This window comes from Physeter macrocephalus, chromosome 8 (assembly GCF_002837175.3).
Source record: "Physeter macrocephalus isolate SW-GA chromosome 8, ASM283717v5, whole genome shotgun sequence".
In the NCBI taxonomy this organism is placed as follows: domain Eukaryota; kingdom Metazoa; phylum Chordata; class Mammalia; order Artiodactyla; family Physeteridae; genus Physeter; species Physeter macrocephalus.
In genome coordinates this window covers 141,627,342-141,644,089 of record NC_041221.1, presented here as the reverse complement: position 1 = coordinate 141,644,089, position 16,748 = coordinate 141,627,342, and the positions used below count along the sequence as shown (strand labels likewise).

The following is a 16,748-nucleotide window of genomic DNA, read 5'->3' as shown; positions in this document are numbered from 1 at the left end:
ACACCTGTACACAGTGATCAATATTTGTAACACAGAAAGGAGACAACTTGGTATTATGTACATGATGATATACTGCAGTAGGAAGTACAAAACCCCAATCAATAAAATATTCATGCAAAATAAGGGGGGAAAAAAAAAAGCAAATGTGACCCTAATTAAGTCTCTAGATCTAAACCTCTAATTTACAGGAAATACAGAGGATAGAGGAATGTGTTAAATAACACCAGGGGATGCAACGTGCCAAGTCCAGATTGTGGAAAAATTCTTCAGGACAAATGATCTGTTCCTTCAACAAATAAATGTCAAGGAGAAAAAAAAGAGGTAGGAGAAATTGTTATAGATTTAAAGACTTAAAAAAAAAATTAAAAATAAAGACTTAAAAACATATTAACTAAATGTAATATGTAACCTTATTTGGATCCAGCTTCAAATGAACCAGCTATAAAGGAACATCTATGATACAACTGGGAAAAATGAACACTGGTTGGATATTTGATAATAATACCTGTTATAAATATCTTGGGATTGTGATAAAGTATAGTAATTGTGTGCATGTGTGCTTATCCCTTATCTTTTAGAGATATATAATGAAGATTTTACAGATTAAATGTTATGTTTGGGACTTGTTCTAAAATAATCAAGTCAGGAGTGAGTTACAGATAAAGCAAGATTAACCGTATGTTGATACATGTTGAAGCCACTAAATGAGTAATGACAATTAACGACACTATTTGCTCTCCTCGTGTATTTGAAATTTTCCATAATAAAATTTTTTAAAAAATCAAATTGGTTACAATAATGGTGAAGATAAGCCAGTCACAATTTAGCTTCATTCAATTTAGTTTTTTAAAAATTTTTATTGAGATATATTTGATTTACAATGTTGTGCTAATTTCAGATGTACAGCAAAGTGATTCAGTTAAACATATATATGTATGTATATATATATTCTTTTTTAGATTCTTTTCCATTATAAGTTATTACAAGATATTAAGTATACTTCACAGATTCATTCAATTTAGTTTTGATCAGTGTAGAGTGACTAAATAATTCCAACTGCACACATCCTAAGTTCATACTCCTATCTTGAGTCATTCATATATCTTACATGCCCGACAGCAACATTTTCACATTAATGTTAACTCTAGTCAGTTGAAGACAGTCTATTCAAACTAAAATTTTAGCTACTCTGTAATTTTCCTGATTTTGTCTTTAAGAGTATTCACAAGAAAAAAAAATCCTGTTTTTTAAAATAATAAATTTATTTATTTTTGGCTGTGTTGGGTCTTCATTTTGCTCGCGGGCTTTCTCTAGCTGCAGCGAGCGGGGGCTACTCTTCGTTGCAGTGCACGGGCTTCTCATTGCGGTGGCTTCTCTTGTTACAGAGCACAGACTCTAGGCGTGCAGGTTTCAGTAGTTGTGGCACGCGGGCTCAGTAGTTGTGGCACACGGGCTTAGCTGCTCCGTGGCATGTGGGATCTTCCTGGACCAGGGATCGAACCCGTGTGCCCAGCACTGAAGGTGATTCTTAACCACTGCACCACCAGGGACGTCCCCCTGAGTTTTAAACTAAAAGCTCAATCAGGAAAAATAAAAAAGCTATACCTTCCAATTATTGGCCATGTTTATCATGTGTCTTCTCTATTAGAATACAAGGTCCCTGGCACACTTTCTAAAGGTCAGGGCCTAAACGGTGCCTGGCACATAGTAGGATTCAATACTTAAAGAAGGGATGAAAGTTTATTTACTAGAAGTATCCCAATGACAATTATGTATTTCTTTGGATAATTACCTTTATTTGATATTCATTAGACATTATTTGAAATGGGCAATATGACAACTAATGCAACACAAATCCAAGTAACACACAAGGGAAGAGAAACTCTAGACAATATACGATGACTCTACTGGAGAATGACTTTTCTAGACATCAAAATCAACGATTGTGCACAGAAAAATGTTATGTATTCCACAGAATTAAATGAGGAATCTCCCGTTTAAGAATATAATATTTTAATAATTTTACATAGTTAATAACAGGAAATGTATTTCCTGAAAGATAAAAGTATTTTATGTAAATTCACTTGAAGATTGACAACTGCCTTCAACCTAAGAATCAGTCTCTAAAATCTAGGATGTTATATTTTACTATTATTCTTTCACATACCCAGTACAACGAGCTTAGCAGTTACAAAATATTTATACTACTACTTCTTCAAAGAAGCAGAATAAACAGGTCAAATTTAAGGCAGAAAAGGGAGTATACTTTAAAATGGTCCTGTGCTGTGCAGGGGGTGGGGGGGGACCCACAAAACCCAAGACCCCAAAACTATACACTGAATTGGTGACTTCAAATTTGGGTAAAATGTTTAAGTACTTCAAAGGAAATAGTTGACTTTAATAGGTGTTTTTCCATACAATTCCAAATACGTTTCATTATTTAAGTCCTTTTCAGAGTATTTGGGACATCTTAACTCCACAAAAACCAAATTTCAGAGCTTTTTCTAAATTATAACCATTTCTGACATTAAGTTTTAAATAGCATTACCAGGAGCCCCATGTATCCAACCCAGTTTTCCAGTTGGGTAATTCTTTTTCTTCTTTTAACATTCAATTGACCTCTTCAAAAATGAGTGATAATTACAGACTAATTGAAGGTTTTATTTTGGGTAGAATTAGTTCCTTTGTTACCTGTATTTCTGAGGCACTCTGTTCATTTACTTTTAACAGCAAAATACACTGTGATTGATTTTTGTGGTTTTGTAATTTTTAACATATTTCTTTCCCACTATTAGATTTTTAGCTTCTTAGGAGAAAAATCATCTTATTCATCTGTATATTCCCAGTACCTAGCATTGAGTAGACTCCTATTCTTACCTCCAAAAATCCAGATTTCATTTTTCTATGTTTATTTGGGTCCCTATTGACATAATTTTCACAACTAAATACCATTTGATATGCTGTTCTTCACTTACACACATTTTCTATGCTGTGAATTTTAACGATAGTTTCAATAACCAAAAAAATCTGTAACTTAAACTTTCCCAACTTGTAAAACTTTAAGGATAGCTTAAGTTCTCTATTACATTGCAAATATACGTATAGCTTTTTTACTTCATTTGAACTGAAGCAAGTTCTAATTTTCTTGAAATTATAAACTATAGAGCTTAAAAAGTAAACCTGAACAATTTGAAGAATTCAACTTACCTGTCTCAAAGGTGATTTTTTAAAAAAAGCTGTTTTAAAATCAACTGAATAGAAAGATACAAAAAATTTATAAATAACAAACTACACTCACCAAAAAAATTTTTTTATGTTTAGATTATCAGGAACTATCTCCTAGGTTTTCAAATTTCTCTCTAAATTTTGGAATCACATTTTAACTTTTAAGAAGGAAGAAAGCAGTTTGCATAGTAGAGTTTTAAACTTCCCAATACTGAATATTCTATAAGTTTCAAAATGTTCAGTTGCCCACCAACTAAATCTCTTTATAAACAATGACACAGCATATAAGACTATCTACTAAAGCACTTATTCACAAATGCCAATAGGAAGCTATTGCCCTTTATTGGTCTGAAACAAAAATGGGAAAAAAATGTGATATTTCATAAAGCCAAATTTAAAAGGACTGTCGTTTATTCTGACAGTCCTTTGGTATAAAAATGTATACATAAAAATGTATATTTGGTATAAAAATGTATTTTTAAAATCAAAATATTAGATGTCTTCATATGCAGTCCTTAACACAGCAAAATAAGAAGCTGCTAACTGTATTGGTCCCCAAAATTTTCTTAGAAATGTTATCAGCCTCTGAAAAATAGAAACTTGAAACTTCAGTTCTAAAAGGACTTTACTGATATACCAAAAATAGTCTGGCTTTAAAAAATAACAGAAAAATCATCTTCAAACATGAAGTCAGACATTTTGTTCATCTTGGCTCCCTAGGATGTACCACAATGCCTGGCACATAGCAGGCACTCAATAAATATTTGCTGAATTAATGAATATTAGGCTAAGTCATTGAAATAAATGGTAACTGCCAGATATTTTTTCATTAAAATCAAAATGGAATTTTTGTCATACTGAGTGAAGTCAGATGAAAAAGACAAATATCATATATCACTTATATGTGGAATCTAAAAAAATGGTACAAATGAATGTATTTACAAAACAGAAACAGACTCACAGATGTAGAAAACAAACCTGTGGTTACCAGCGGGGAAAGGGGTGAGGGGTGGGGAGGGATGAAGTGGGAGATTGGAATTGACATATACACAGTACTATATATAAAACAGATGACTAATAAGGACCTACTGTATAGCACAGGGAACTCTACCCAATACTCTGTAATGACCTATATGGGAAAAGAATCTAAAAGAGAGTAGATATATATATATGTATAACTGATTCACTTTGCTGTACACCTGAACTAACACAACACTGTAAATCAACTATACTCCAATAAAAATTAAAAAAGAAAAAAAAAAGCTGGACTTCGGGGCACAAAATTTGATATACATTTCCCCATAACTTATCTGAAATAGAAAATAAAAATCTCATGCTGGGGGAAAAAAAAAAGCAACTTTTATAGAGTGAGTCACAATGTTAAATTTAACAATATTAAAATAAATGGTAATTGCCAGATTTTTTAGAAATTAAAAACAAAATGGAATTTTTATTGTGAGTCACAATGTTAAATTTAACAATATGAAAATGTGTCATCTGCAAAAGACTCTCAGATAAACAAAAGGCATTAAGAAGTAATGTTAAGAGCTGATTCAGGGGGGAATAGATGAAACAAGATTGATCAACATCAAACATGTTGAAGCTGGGTGATGGGAATGTGGCAGTTTATTATACTACCTTCTTTATTTTTATATATGTCTGAAATTTCCCATAATTAAAAAAATGAGAGAAGCAGTAAAACAAATAAGCACTGCAACAAGACACTATAGTAATTAGAAGACGGTGAGATAATAAAAGTGAAACAGTATGGACAATTACTTAACTATCAGATGTGCTTTCTGTTCTGAAGAAGAACAGCTGAATATAAGATTTACATAAATGAAAAGAAATCAAATAGTAGGCCTACGTACAATTATATGTCATTACGTAATAAATGCTTTTTGGTACTGTAGGAGTTCAGAACAGAGCAATAATGTTCCCCAGATACTTAGAAGATCTGGGTCTTACAAAAACAGGAGAGAGAGTACATTACTAAGAACGAAGACAGGAAAACAAAGTTGAGTCATGACAGGGGCACAGACGGTTATAATTGGCCCGACCACAGAAAATACACATGGGGGAATAGTGAAAACAGACTACCAAGAAGTGAGGAATAGATTATAGAAAGAGAAGCCATAGAAAGGGGTTCATCTATGGTTTAGGAGGAAATAATGGCCACTGAAGAGTTCTCATAAGGAACTGTCATGACTGGTTTTCTTAGGCAAACTAGCTTAGCAGCATTATGTGGTGTGACATCGGGGGAAGATGGGGTGAAATGTAATGGAGTCAAGAAGATTGTAGCAATAATCCAAAATGTGAAGTGATTCAAGCATGGATGAGGGCAGAAGCCACAGCAGGAATAGAGAGAAAGGGATGCTTCAAAGAAAAAGAGGAAGAATTTTTCGATTAACTATATATAAAAAAGCAAAGCAATGAGTCAGTCATGTCAGGGTTTCAATTCTAGGTGATACGGTGGGTGTTATTTCCATTAACAAAGGAAGACAGGCATTGTGGAGGTAGTAGAGACTCAAGGGAAGATAACAGGTTTGATTTCAGAGAGGCTGAAATTTATGGAGACAATGATAACTACAAAATTATAATAACTATTCCTTACGTGTAACTTGTTAGGTGTCAGATACTATTCTAGATGCTTCATAGGTATTAATCCATTTCTTCCCCAAAACAACCTTAATGAGGTAATGTTATTATTATTTCTATTCTACAAAAGAGGAAATTATGATACAAAGAGGTTAAATAACTTGCCTAAGGTCACAATGACATAAATGATGGAAGCAGAATTTGAACCTGGGCTTAATTACTTTTCTAAGTTGCCTCTCCAGGTCATGACAGAGATGAAGAAATGGTTATGATAAACACAGTTACAAAAAAAGATGAATTTATCTATAAAGTTACCTAACTCTGTAAAGAAAATCTCACGGTCTGACATTTTAAACAACCAACTACCTTATTTTTATGTTTTTGAAGAAAATTCTTTTTAAGGCTTAGTCTACTAAAACCAACACCAACAACAAAAAAAACACTTAAGAAATAAAAGAGAATTAGGATCCAAGAAAAACATATTATTACAGTTAAACATAAATGTTACAAAACAACCTAACCACTAAATATTACAGTTTAAATGATGCTATCTTCACTTCAACATTACAAGTTAAATAATTAGGTATATTTTATCGGACCTTTTGTATACTCTTAGGAGATAAGCCTTATGTTTTGGAAATTCAATCAGAGGAACAATTTTTGAACAGAAGCTTCAAAATAAAATTCCTTTAGTGGAGGAATGTTGCTACTCTACAGCAGAGTAGACTTCTCCAATACAGAAGGCCTTGCCCTTCTCTCCCATTATCACACAAAATTAAAATAGTTATATATCATAACCACACAGTAAACTGCCCTGTAAACACAAATAAAATTTTTATATAGCACAGTCCATAAAAATAGAAATTAATTGTATTTTTTTTAAGTGTAAGACTGTTCTGAGAAAACTTGGCTTTTTATACCCTAGCAATTTTAAATCAAACATATACTTACGTTCTGACACTGTATAAAGGAGGTTCTGGGGTAAAGGAGGAGGTAGTCTTGCTCCCACTGGTGCAAGATTGGGCACTGCACTTGTCCCAGGCTGGTCACGGTTGTTTATCAAGCTTGACTGTGTTATAGGTGGTCCTACAGACAACCAAAAGTGAAAGGTAGAGCATTAATGTTTCCTAGCTAATAAAAATACTCACTACACCAAGTATTAATTTGGATATTCACACTTAAAATACCTACTTTGGCTTAGAACAGAATTAAGGAATTTGATATGTGCAGGCTTAAGCACTGGGTACATAATTAATTTAAATGACATTTTAGTTCTGTAACAGACAAAACTAATCTAGGGTGGAAAAATGGCAGAACTGGTTGCATTTGGAGGGGGAGTACAAAATGGCTACCAAGGGACCTGAACAAACTTTCTGGGGTGATAGAGTTCTACAGAACTCTCAAGTTAATGATAAACATGTTTAAGTGTACCGATGTTACAACGTACTGTGAAATGCATCAAAACTAAAAATGGAGAGATCACATGTGATAATACAAATATAGTAAAATGTTAATTGTAGAACCTAGATGGTATTTGTTTCCTTGAAAGTTTTCATAGCAAAATGTTGTGGGGAAATGACATTCTTAGATTTAACTTTTAAACAGATATATTCCCAAAATGAAGTTAAGATCTTTTATTGTGAGAATTCCTATAAATCAAAGATGCCTTTTAATCTGGGAAATAAAATCTCACCTTGAGCTTCATAATTATACCATTCATGTGACAATATTAAGTACTAACAAACACTGTTAAAATAACCATATTGCTATTGACCGAATCTATGCATTAAATGTCTCCGAATCTTTATCAACTTTAATGAAATGTGTTCTATAAAGAATATTACTGCAGGAAAGCTATGTGATGGGTACATGGAATCATGTTAAACTATTTTTGCAACTTCTCGTGAGTCTGCAATAATTTTAAAAATTAAGATTAAAAAAAAAAACCCAAAATTGAAAAAGTATAACTTAAATAAATTGAATGGCAACCATTTTTTAAAATAATTTGCCAACTCTTAAAACATTATATGTCTTTGGGTAGATATTTTATGTCTTTGTACACATGTAAACTGACTGCCCAGAATTTTTTCAGTTACATTTAAAAAATTTAGTCTTATTTCTGTTTCTGCTAAACCAGCAACTGTTGTTTTTTTAAATGATCATTTTAAAACATTTCTTACTCTTAATTTTGGTGGATGTGGTAACAGCATATTGATCTTTTTTTTTTTGAAGTCCTTATCATTGAAGAGATTCATACTGAAGTACATACTGGTGAAATGCTATGACATCTGAAATTTACTTCAGCAAAAAAAAAATAAGCAAAAAAATTGTGTGGGGGGGAAGGGGAGGAATAAATGAGACAAAAACAGCTGAATATTGATAACCACTGAAGTTGGATGATGGTACATGGTATATTATTATTCTACATCTGTGTATATTCAAAAATTTCCATAGAGGGGAGAAGGAATGCGATGAAGGCAGTCAAAAGACACAAACTTCCAATTTTAAGATAAGTAAGTACTAGAGATGTAATGTACAACATGATAAATATAATTAATGATGCCGTATGTTATATATGAAAGTTGTTAATAGAGTAAATCCTAAGAGTTCTCCCCATAAGAAAAATAATTGTTTTTCTATTTCTTTAATTTTGTACCTATAAGAGATGATGGATGGTCACTAAACTTATTGTGATAATCACTTCATGATGTATACAAGTCAAATCATTATGCTGAATACCTTAAACTTATACAGTACTGTACATCAATTATATATCAATGAAACTGGAAGAAAAAAAAGAAAATTTCCATAATAAAATGTTTTAAAGATTATTTCAATATTCTCACAGAGATTTTCTTTAAAGATGGAAATTTCGCTAAACTACTGGCATATTCTTTTTTTTTCTGACCTCTTCAAAACACTGGCTTTCTTAAGATGCTATCAATTAGCAAGATTCTGACTCCAGGTCAATACAGATTAGGCCACTATTGATAAAATTTACACTTGGAGGTACTACAAATAATGCAATGTAACACTGGATAGAAAAAAAAGAAAAACATCTTAATTATGGGAATATATTCCAAATTCTATTAATAATTTTTCAAAAACTTAAAATCCAGTATCAAGTTAGGTAAAAAGGATGGATTCTTCTAAATATAATTCTCCACTAAAGAAATATTCAACATATACTTACTTGGTATGGGAAGCACAACAGAAGGCGGAGGCTGGCCATGTCCTTGAGGAACAGGGAGTCTCATACTGTGGCCAGGACCTGGGCCTGGGCCTGGGCCAGGACCTGGACCTGGGCCTGGGCCTGGGCCTGGCATCGGAGGCATTAACATTCCAGGAGGTGGTGGAGGAGGAAGCCCAGGAGGAGGCGGAGGGAAAGGAATCATGCTTGGCAGAGCAACTTCATCAACAACCAGGGGATCATTTCCATGATCAAACTGACAAAGGTCACCAAGTACACAAAATCCTCTTTCTGTAAGAATAAAAGATAAATCTTATATGATCTACTCAGAGTTCAGAAAACAAACAAGTCCCTGAAACACCCACCAATCTGATTTATGAAGTGTTTTTTTCTCCAAGGAGTCTAAAGCCTTCTTAGTGTTACTCTGTTAACCATCGCATATCCCTGAGGTAGGGGCAGGTGTACTCTCTACTTTCTATACTGTGAGACCACACTTTGTTGAGATAGCAAATAACTGGATCAAAAACAGGTTACCAACCACTATTAGATTAACCCATTTGCTACTGAGTTTTCATAATAAAAATTCAGATATTTTAAATAACAATTTAACAAAGGTGGGGAGGGATAAGGAACTTGAATTAGATGATCTACTTTCAACTATCTACTTTCATGCTATTATTCTAAAGCAACCATTCTTGCTGTATCTAGGAACTGAAACTTTGAAGTATTCAACTGAGCATTATGTACCAGGTTATTCACTGCAGCATTGTTTGTAACAGCAAAATATTTGAAACACCTCAAAAGTGCCATCAAAAAGAAACAGGTTTAAACACATTTTTGTACATATAGAATACTAAGAACTGTAAAAAATACTGAGGAAGCTCTTTATATATTAACACAGGATGACTTCCAGGAAATATTGCTAAGTGAAAAAAATATTATGCATAGTGTGAATGAAGTATGAATAGTATACAGGATACTAGCATTTATGTAAAAAAGAAAGTGGGGGAAATATATGTTTTTGTTTATGTACACATGCAAAGACTGGAAAGAAACAAGAAATTGACAGCATTAAACTGTCCTTGGGAAAGAGATCTTTGTGGCTGAAAGACCAGGGTGAGAGTGATTTAATGCTTGAATCATGTGATTCTATTCCCTACTTAAAAATAAATAAAACGTAAAAATTTATACATTCTATATTTAGAGAAAAAATGTTATGATGTCTGTCATTTGCTTCAAATTATACAGGTCAGGGAGAAGTTGTGGAAGTATACACAAAAACAAGACTACCCATGAGTTGACGTGAGATCATGGATACACTAGGGTTAATTATATTATTTTGTCAACTTCTGTAAATATTTTAATATTTCCATAATAAAAAATTAAAATAAATGCACGCACACACACAGCCTGATCCATTCATTCAAGTGGAAAGTTAGCAGTTTAAAACTGTAAGTAGGTTATACATGCTTATTAATAAATTCCCAGGGACAAACACCACACAAAAAAATTACAATTCCTAGTGTCTACCAAAGTTTGTGGTATACTTATAGTGTCTGAAATAACAAGAACAACAAAAAACAAACTAAAGGGTAAAATTTAAACATTCTGTTAACAAGAGCCTAACTATTACACCCAACAAGAAGCATATGCCAAGAGATTCTCCTCCTCATTCATCCCTTTTAATAAAATCCAGACTGTAATGAAAAGGTATGCATTACTAGCAACATCTGCTTTACTAGTACTTTTGGGTACAATATAGAAGAGAACTTTTACCATCATAATCTCTGCATCGCCTCTTTGGTGGAGGGTTTCGACCAAAAGAATTGGAAGAGCTATGATTATTATAGTAATTAGACCAACTCTCCGTTGTGTTTTCAGAGTGGTGCGCAGGTGCGATCACAGTAACAGTGCTGGGAATAGACTGTGCCCCAGAGGAATACTGCTCAGAAGAGTTGGGAGGTGGTGCAGACACAGACACATAGGAACTCTCCAAGTCATTCCTCTCACTCTTAAACTTTGATCTTTCCCTATGTTCTGCTTCAGAGACAAAATAAAAACAAGAAACAAATAAGATCAGACATCTATGTTCTTAAACGTTTATTTTCTCACAGAAAAAGAAAGATGAGAATACTGAAGTAAACTTACTGAACTGTCCATATTTCAAAGTGCTCTCATTATTAATATATCCTAAAACTAGGAACATCAACAGTGTGACATATCTTGACCAGTAACGTGTATAAAATCATCTTTTATAACATCAACATCAATACAAAATGAAGAAAGACCTGCTTCTCTACTGATATTTAATAAGAATGCTATCCAAGAATTGACTTCCAAACTGCTATCCTGGGAGATCAGTGCTTGGGATCCCATTAATCTACTTAAATTTCTTTCTTTTTAATTTTAAATACTCTAAGCAACCTTAAAGCAAATCAATTATTTTCAGTCGGGGTTGGGGGTAGGGGAGCAGGCAACCCTCTTCCGCCAGTAACAGCTTTGTTGACTAAAGGACATTTGTTTCAATTATACAACATGACTTAAGTCTACTCACGTACTATGATACACTTATGGATAGCTATTTTTTTTTTTTTTTTTTTTTTTGCGGTATGTGGGCCTGTCACTGTTGTGGCCTCTTCCGTTGCGGAGCACAGGCTCCGGACGCACAGGCTCAGCGGCCATGGCTCACGGGCCCAGCCGCTCTGCGGCATGTGGGATCCTCCCGGACCGGGGCACAAATCCGTGTCCCCTGCATCGGCAGACGGACTCTCAACCACTGCGCCACCAGGGAAGCCCTTGATAGCTTCTTTTTAGTCAAACTCCTTTGACACCAACCTGAGAATAGAGCCTTGTCTTTGTAACAAAAATCAAGTTTTTTGAGACAATTCCAGATTTTACATTGTTCAGACATATTAAAGGTACATTCACTTTTAAGGGACACTCTGGCACCCTTGTGATATAGGAAGATAAGCAACTACGGAGTTTTTGGGGAAGGCTCGTGGACTCACCAACATTCCTATTGGGATCCCGGTCTTTGCTGCGCCCCCGGCTTCGACTCCGACTTCGACTCAGACCTCGGCTCTTACTCCGGCTCTTACTCCTGCCTCTTCTCCAGTCATACTTCTCACGGTACAATTCAGTCCGCTCATAGTACCGGTCATAGTCTCTCCACTTGCCATCGTCTCTTTTTTTCTCACGTGTCCTATAATACACAGATATGAAAGCCATATGTATGCTATAGAAACCAACTCTGAAAACAAATCAGTCGTATGAAATATCCTCCTTGATTCACCAAAATTCATAGCTTCTATACTTTTCCAGAAAGCCATAAAACCACCATATAATTCCTCTAATCCATTATATAAAAAGAAAAAAACATTCCCTTCAAGTACACTTGGGTGGGGAGAAATGAAAAAAAAAGGTGAATCCAAAGTATGGGGAGGGGTCAGAGGAAAAACATATTTAAAACTAGAAAAGACAAAAGGCTCAAAACAAAGTTTTCCTAAACAAAGACAAATTTTCTGATGGTAGGCTGATGATTCAACATATAAACTGCACTACTTGTAATAGAAAATGCTACAGATGATTTTAATACCGAGCACCCCTAAGAAAATGGAACATTTCATTAATATTCTCTAAGGAGACTGCTCCCACCCCTGAGCTCTTGGGGAAAGCACATAATGAAGACTGTTTATAAAAGGAAGAGAAAGTATGACAAAGACAAAAAACAGAGGGAATGGAAGGAAAAACATTTTCTTTCTTTAATCAGCGTAGAGAGAGGAGTAGAGCATATGTTAAAAATCCCTTTAATGCCCTTCAAAGGTAACTGAAAAGTGAGCTATCAATGTCTTTCTAATTAAAAATAAACACAAACCTTCGTTCACTAGATTCCGAACGAGTCTTCTGGGGACTAGGGTATTTCTTTTTTCTGCCATCTCGTTCTTCCTCTGCTGGCTCCTGAAATACCTACATGAAAATATTCATTAGAAACAAGAAGAGTCCTTCTATGAATTATAAAACACATCCACCTGATAATCTTTCTGGCACACGAGAGGGCACAAATACACTGAAATACTGAAGTCAAATCACATCCCCAAAAGCTGGTCAACAGGAAGAAGTAAAAAAGATGCTGAAATTACTTTAACAGCAATATGTTAATTTTTAAATGCTAACTTAAGGTAGAGAATAGGAGGAAAACAGCAACTCATTCTTTAAACCGAAACAGTAAAAATAGCAAATCTCTATTTCTAAGTATCATATAGTAAAATGATGTATGTTTTCCTAATTACAAAATATATTCACACATTAATTCATTTGAGGAGAACTTCAGATTTATTTCACAGAAAAGGTTTTGAGAACAAATGGTTAAGTTAACCACTGCTATAAAACTAAGTATTTCATGTGAATTACGGAAAAATGGTATTGGAATTACTGGAAATGTTAAGGCTTCTTTTAAAACTTAACAGTCAAGATTGACCAGAAATAGAGAACTAGTGATTCTATTATAGTTTTTAAACAGAAGTTAATCTCAAAACAAATATATGGCCTTTACCAGAGAGAAATGAAATAAAGACATTTGGAAGAGGTAAACAAATACCCATCTAATGGAGAAGCTCACTTAAAAATACACAAATAAGCAAGTGAATGAATGGAACAGAAGATAACAATTCAGTAAAAAACTCAGGCAACATAAAATGGCAGCCACAATATGGCAACCACATGGTGCTGACAAAAACACTCTACAATTATTAGACTATATTTAAAACTCATTCTTTCTACCAATTTACAGGAAATACAGAGGATGCAATCAGCTAAACCCAGAGTCAAAACTCCGTAAGACAAATGACTGAGTTTCTTCAACAAAACAAAATTTAAGGAAAAAAAGAGGGTGAAGAAAGGAAGAAGAGAGGTAGATATATAGCTAAGTATGAAGGGGAAATTTAAAGATATAAAGAGACTTAAAAGACATCAACTTGGAGAGCTTTTTCCTTCTTTTTGCTGTTCTGTATTTTATTTATTTATTTATTTTGCGTTACGCGGGCCTCTCACTGTTGTGGCCTCTCCCGTTGCGGAGCGCAGGCTCCGGACACGCAGGCTCAGCGGCCATGGCTCACGGGCCCAGCTGCTCCGCGGCATGTGGGATCTTCCCAGACCGGGGCACGAACCCGTGTCCCCTGCATCGGCAGGCGGACTCTCAACCACTGCGCCACCAGGGAAGCCCTGTTCTGTATTTTCTAAGGTTTTTTTGATGGACATGTATTAATTCACTCTGAATTTTTCTAATTTTAGGAAACTAGTTTTCGTTTGTTTTTTTTTTAATTTTTAAATTTTTGGCTGCGTTGGGTCTTTGTTGCTGCACGCAGGCTTTCTCTAGTTGTGGCGTGCGGGAGCTCATGGGCTTAGCTGCTCCACAGCATGTGGGATCTTCCCAGACCAGGGATCGAACCTGTGTCCCCTGCATTGGCAGGCGGGTTCCTAACCACTGCGCCACAAGGGAAGTCCTGGAAACTAATTTTCTAAACTACTTTCTAATTAGTTTTTCTAATAGGAAAAACTATTCTTAAAAAGTTAAAGGAGCCAAGAGAAATAAAAACATAAAACGAAACAAAAACCTGTGCATGAACGTTCACAGCAGCATTATTTATGATAGGCAAAAAGTATTAACCATTTGCCTATTAATCCAAATATCCATCAACTGATGACTAGATAAAGAAAATGTGATATATTCATAAAATGGGGTCGTATTCATCTATGAAAAAAAAGAGAAGTACTGATAACGTGCTACGACCTGGAGGAACCTTGAAAGCATTATGCTAAGTGGAAGAAGCCAGTTACAAAAGACTACATACTGTATAATTCCATTTATATGAAATGTCCAGAATAAGCAAATCCATAGAGACTGAAAATAGATTAGTGATTGCCTGGGGTGGGGGCTAGGGAGGGAAGCACTTGGAAGGTGATGACAATGAGTATGGGGTTTCTTTTTTGGAGGATGAAAATGTTCTAAAATGGATTGTGGAGACGGATGCACAACTCTGAATACAATAAAAATCATCACATTTGTAAATTTTAAATAGGTGACTTGTAAAGTTGGTGAATTACACCTCAATAAGCTGTTTAAAAAAAGTCAAAGGGCATGCACAATATGGATGAATCTCATAAAATAATGAGCTAACAAGGAAGCTAGACAAAGGACCGTATGCCTTCTACATCCAGGAAGTGTCAAGTTTAGGTTACGGAAGCTAATCGTTCTAATGGGTGATGGAAAACATAGAAAGATATCAAGAAATCCAAAGCAATATGGGTGAAGTCTTATTTAGCATCCTGCAGTACACTACCAAACATGATTTTAAATCTCAAGCATGGTATTTAAGTGGAGAATAAAGGAGTGCTCCCTTGCTATATAACTAAATAAAATGCTTGATTTGTACAGATTAAAAAAAAAAGTCTATGTGATTCTTGTAACATAAAATGAAAAATACAGGAGTACATGGTATTCGAAATAAGAGTAGTAGTAACCCTGGGGAGAGGGAAGTGAGAGAGAATGAGGAAGAGGGAATTAAAAAACAAAACAAAACAGGCAGTTCAACGAACTTGATTTAGATCTTGATTCAAACAAATGGGGAAAAAATGGACATTTATGAACAAATAGAAATTTAAACACTAAGTATCTGATGATATTAAAGAGTTACTGTTATTTTTATACATGATAAGAATACTTGGGCTTCCCTGGTGGAGCAGTGGTTAAGAATCCACCTGTCAATGTAGGGGACACGGATTCAAGCCCTGGATCAGGAAGATCCCACATGCCGTGGAGTAACTAAGGGCTCATGCACAACTACTGAGCCTGCACTCTAGAGTCCAAGAGCCACAACTACTGAGCCCACATGCCACAACTACTGAGCCTGCGTGCCACAACTACTGAAGCTTGCATGACTAGAGCCCATGCTCCACAACAAGAGAAGCCACTGCAATGAAAAGCCTGTGCACTGCTACGAAGAGTAGCCCCGACTCGACACAACTAGAGAAAGCCCGCGCGCAGCAACAAAGACCCAACCCAGCCAAAAAGAAATAAAATAAAAATAAATTAATTTTTTTAAAAAAAAGAAAGAATACTTAGGGGCTTTAAAAATATAACCTTTTAGAGATACCTGCTAAGTATTTACAGATGAAATAATATGATGTCAGGAATTTGTTTAAAAATAATTTAAGAGGATGGAAAGTGGTTGAAGGTACAGAAAAAGACTGCCCATGGATCTATAATTATTGAAGATGAAATGAGGGCTTCATGGGGACTCATTATATCTTGCCTTCTTTCAAGCATTTTCATAATAAAAACTTTTTCTATAAGTTAAACAAAAATAATCTGTATTCTTTTCTATTTTAAATAAAATTTCCAGAACTTCCTGCGGTAAGGATATGTTTTTCCACAATTATTTAAAACTTTTACTCTGAAATGAGTTACATGGCACTAAACGGTCATATTTTTCTTGAACTAATATGAAGTATATGTAAAGACTTCATACTCCAAAACCTCTTACCTACTTTGAGCCTAGTATTCTAAGAATATGAAAAGTAAATTTCTTTATACAATCAGATTATGACCAGACATGCTAATTTTAAAAGTTTTTCTAGGGGCTTCCCTGGTGGCTCAGTGGTTGCGCGTCCGCCTGCCGATGCAGGGGAACCGGGTTCGCGCCCCGGTCTGGGAGGATCCCACATGCCGCGGAGCGGC

The 16,748-nt window shown here is 34.8% G+C and overlaps 1 protein-coding gene across 4 annotated transcripts in view; it reads right to left on the bottom strand.

The window, feature by feature from the left end:
- Positions 1-16,748, bottom strand: part of RBM27 (RNA binding motif protein 27) — a 65,117-nt gene that overhangs the window by 30,826 nt on the left and 17,543 nt on the right. For 2 of the 4 annotated variants that reach the window (XM_024121026.3, XM_007115289.4), the window contains exons 4-8: positions 12,888-12,979; positions 12,022-12,215; positions 10,790-11,053; positions 9,017-9,304; positions 6,775-6,909 (exon numbers count right to left, since the gene is read on the bottom strand). In XM_024121026.3, coding sequence (XP_023976794.1) covers positions 6,775-6,909; positions 9,017-9,304; positions 10,790-11,053; positions 12,022-12,215; positions 12,888-12,979 — 973 coding nt within the window. The remainder of the gene's footprint in view (positions 1-6,774; positions 6,910-9,016; positions 9,305-10,789; positions 11,054-12,021; positions 12,216-12,887; positions 12,980-16,748) is intronic. The other 2 variants (XM_007115291.4, XM_007115290.4) reach the window with 1 other exon arrangement.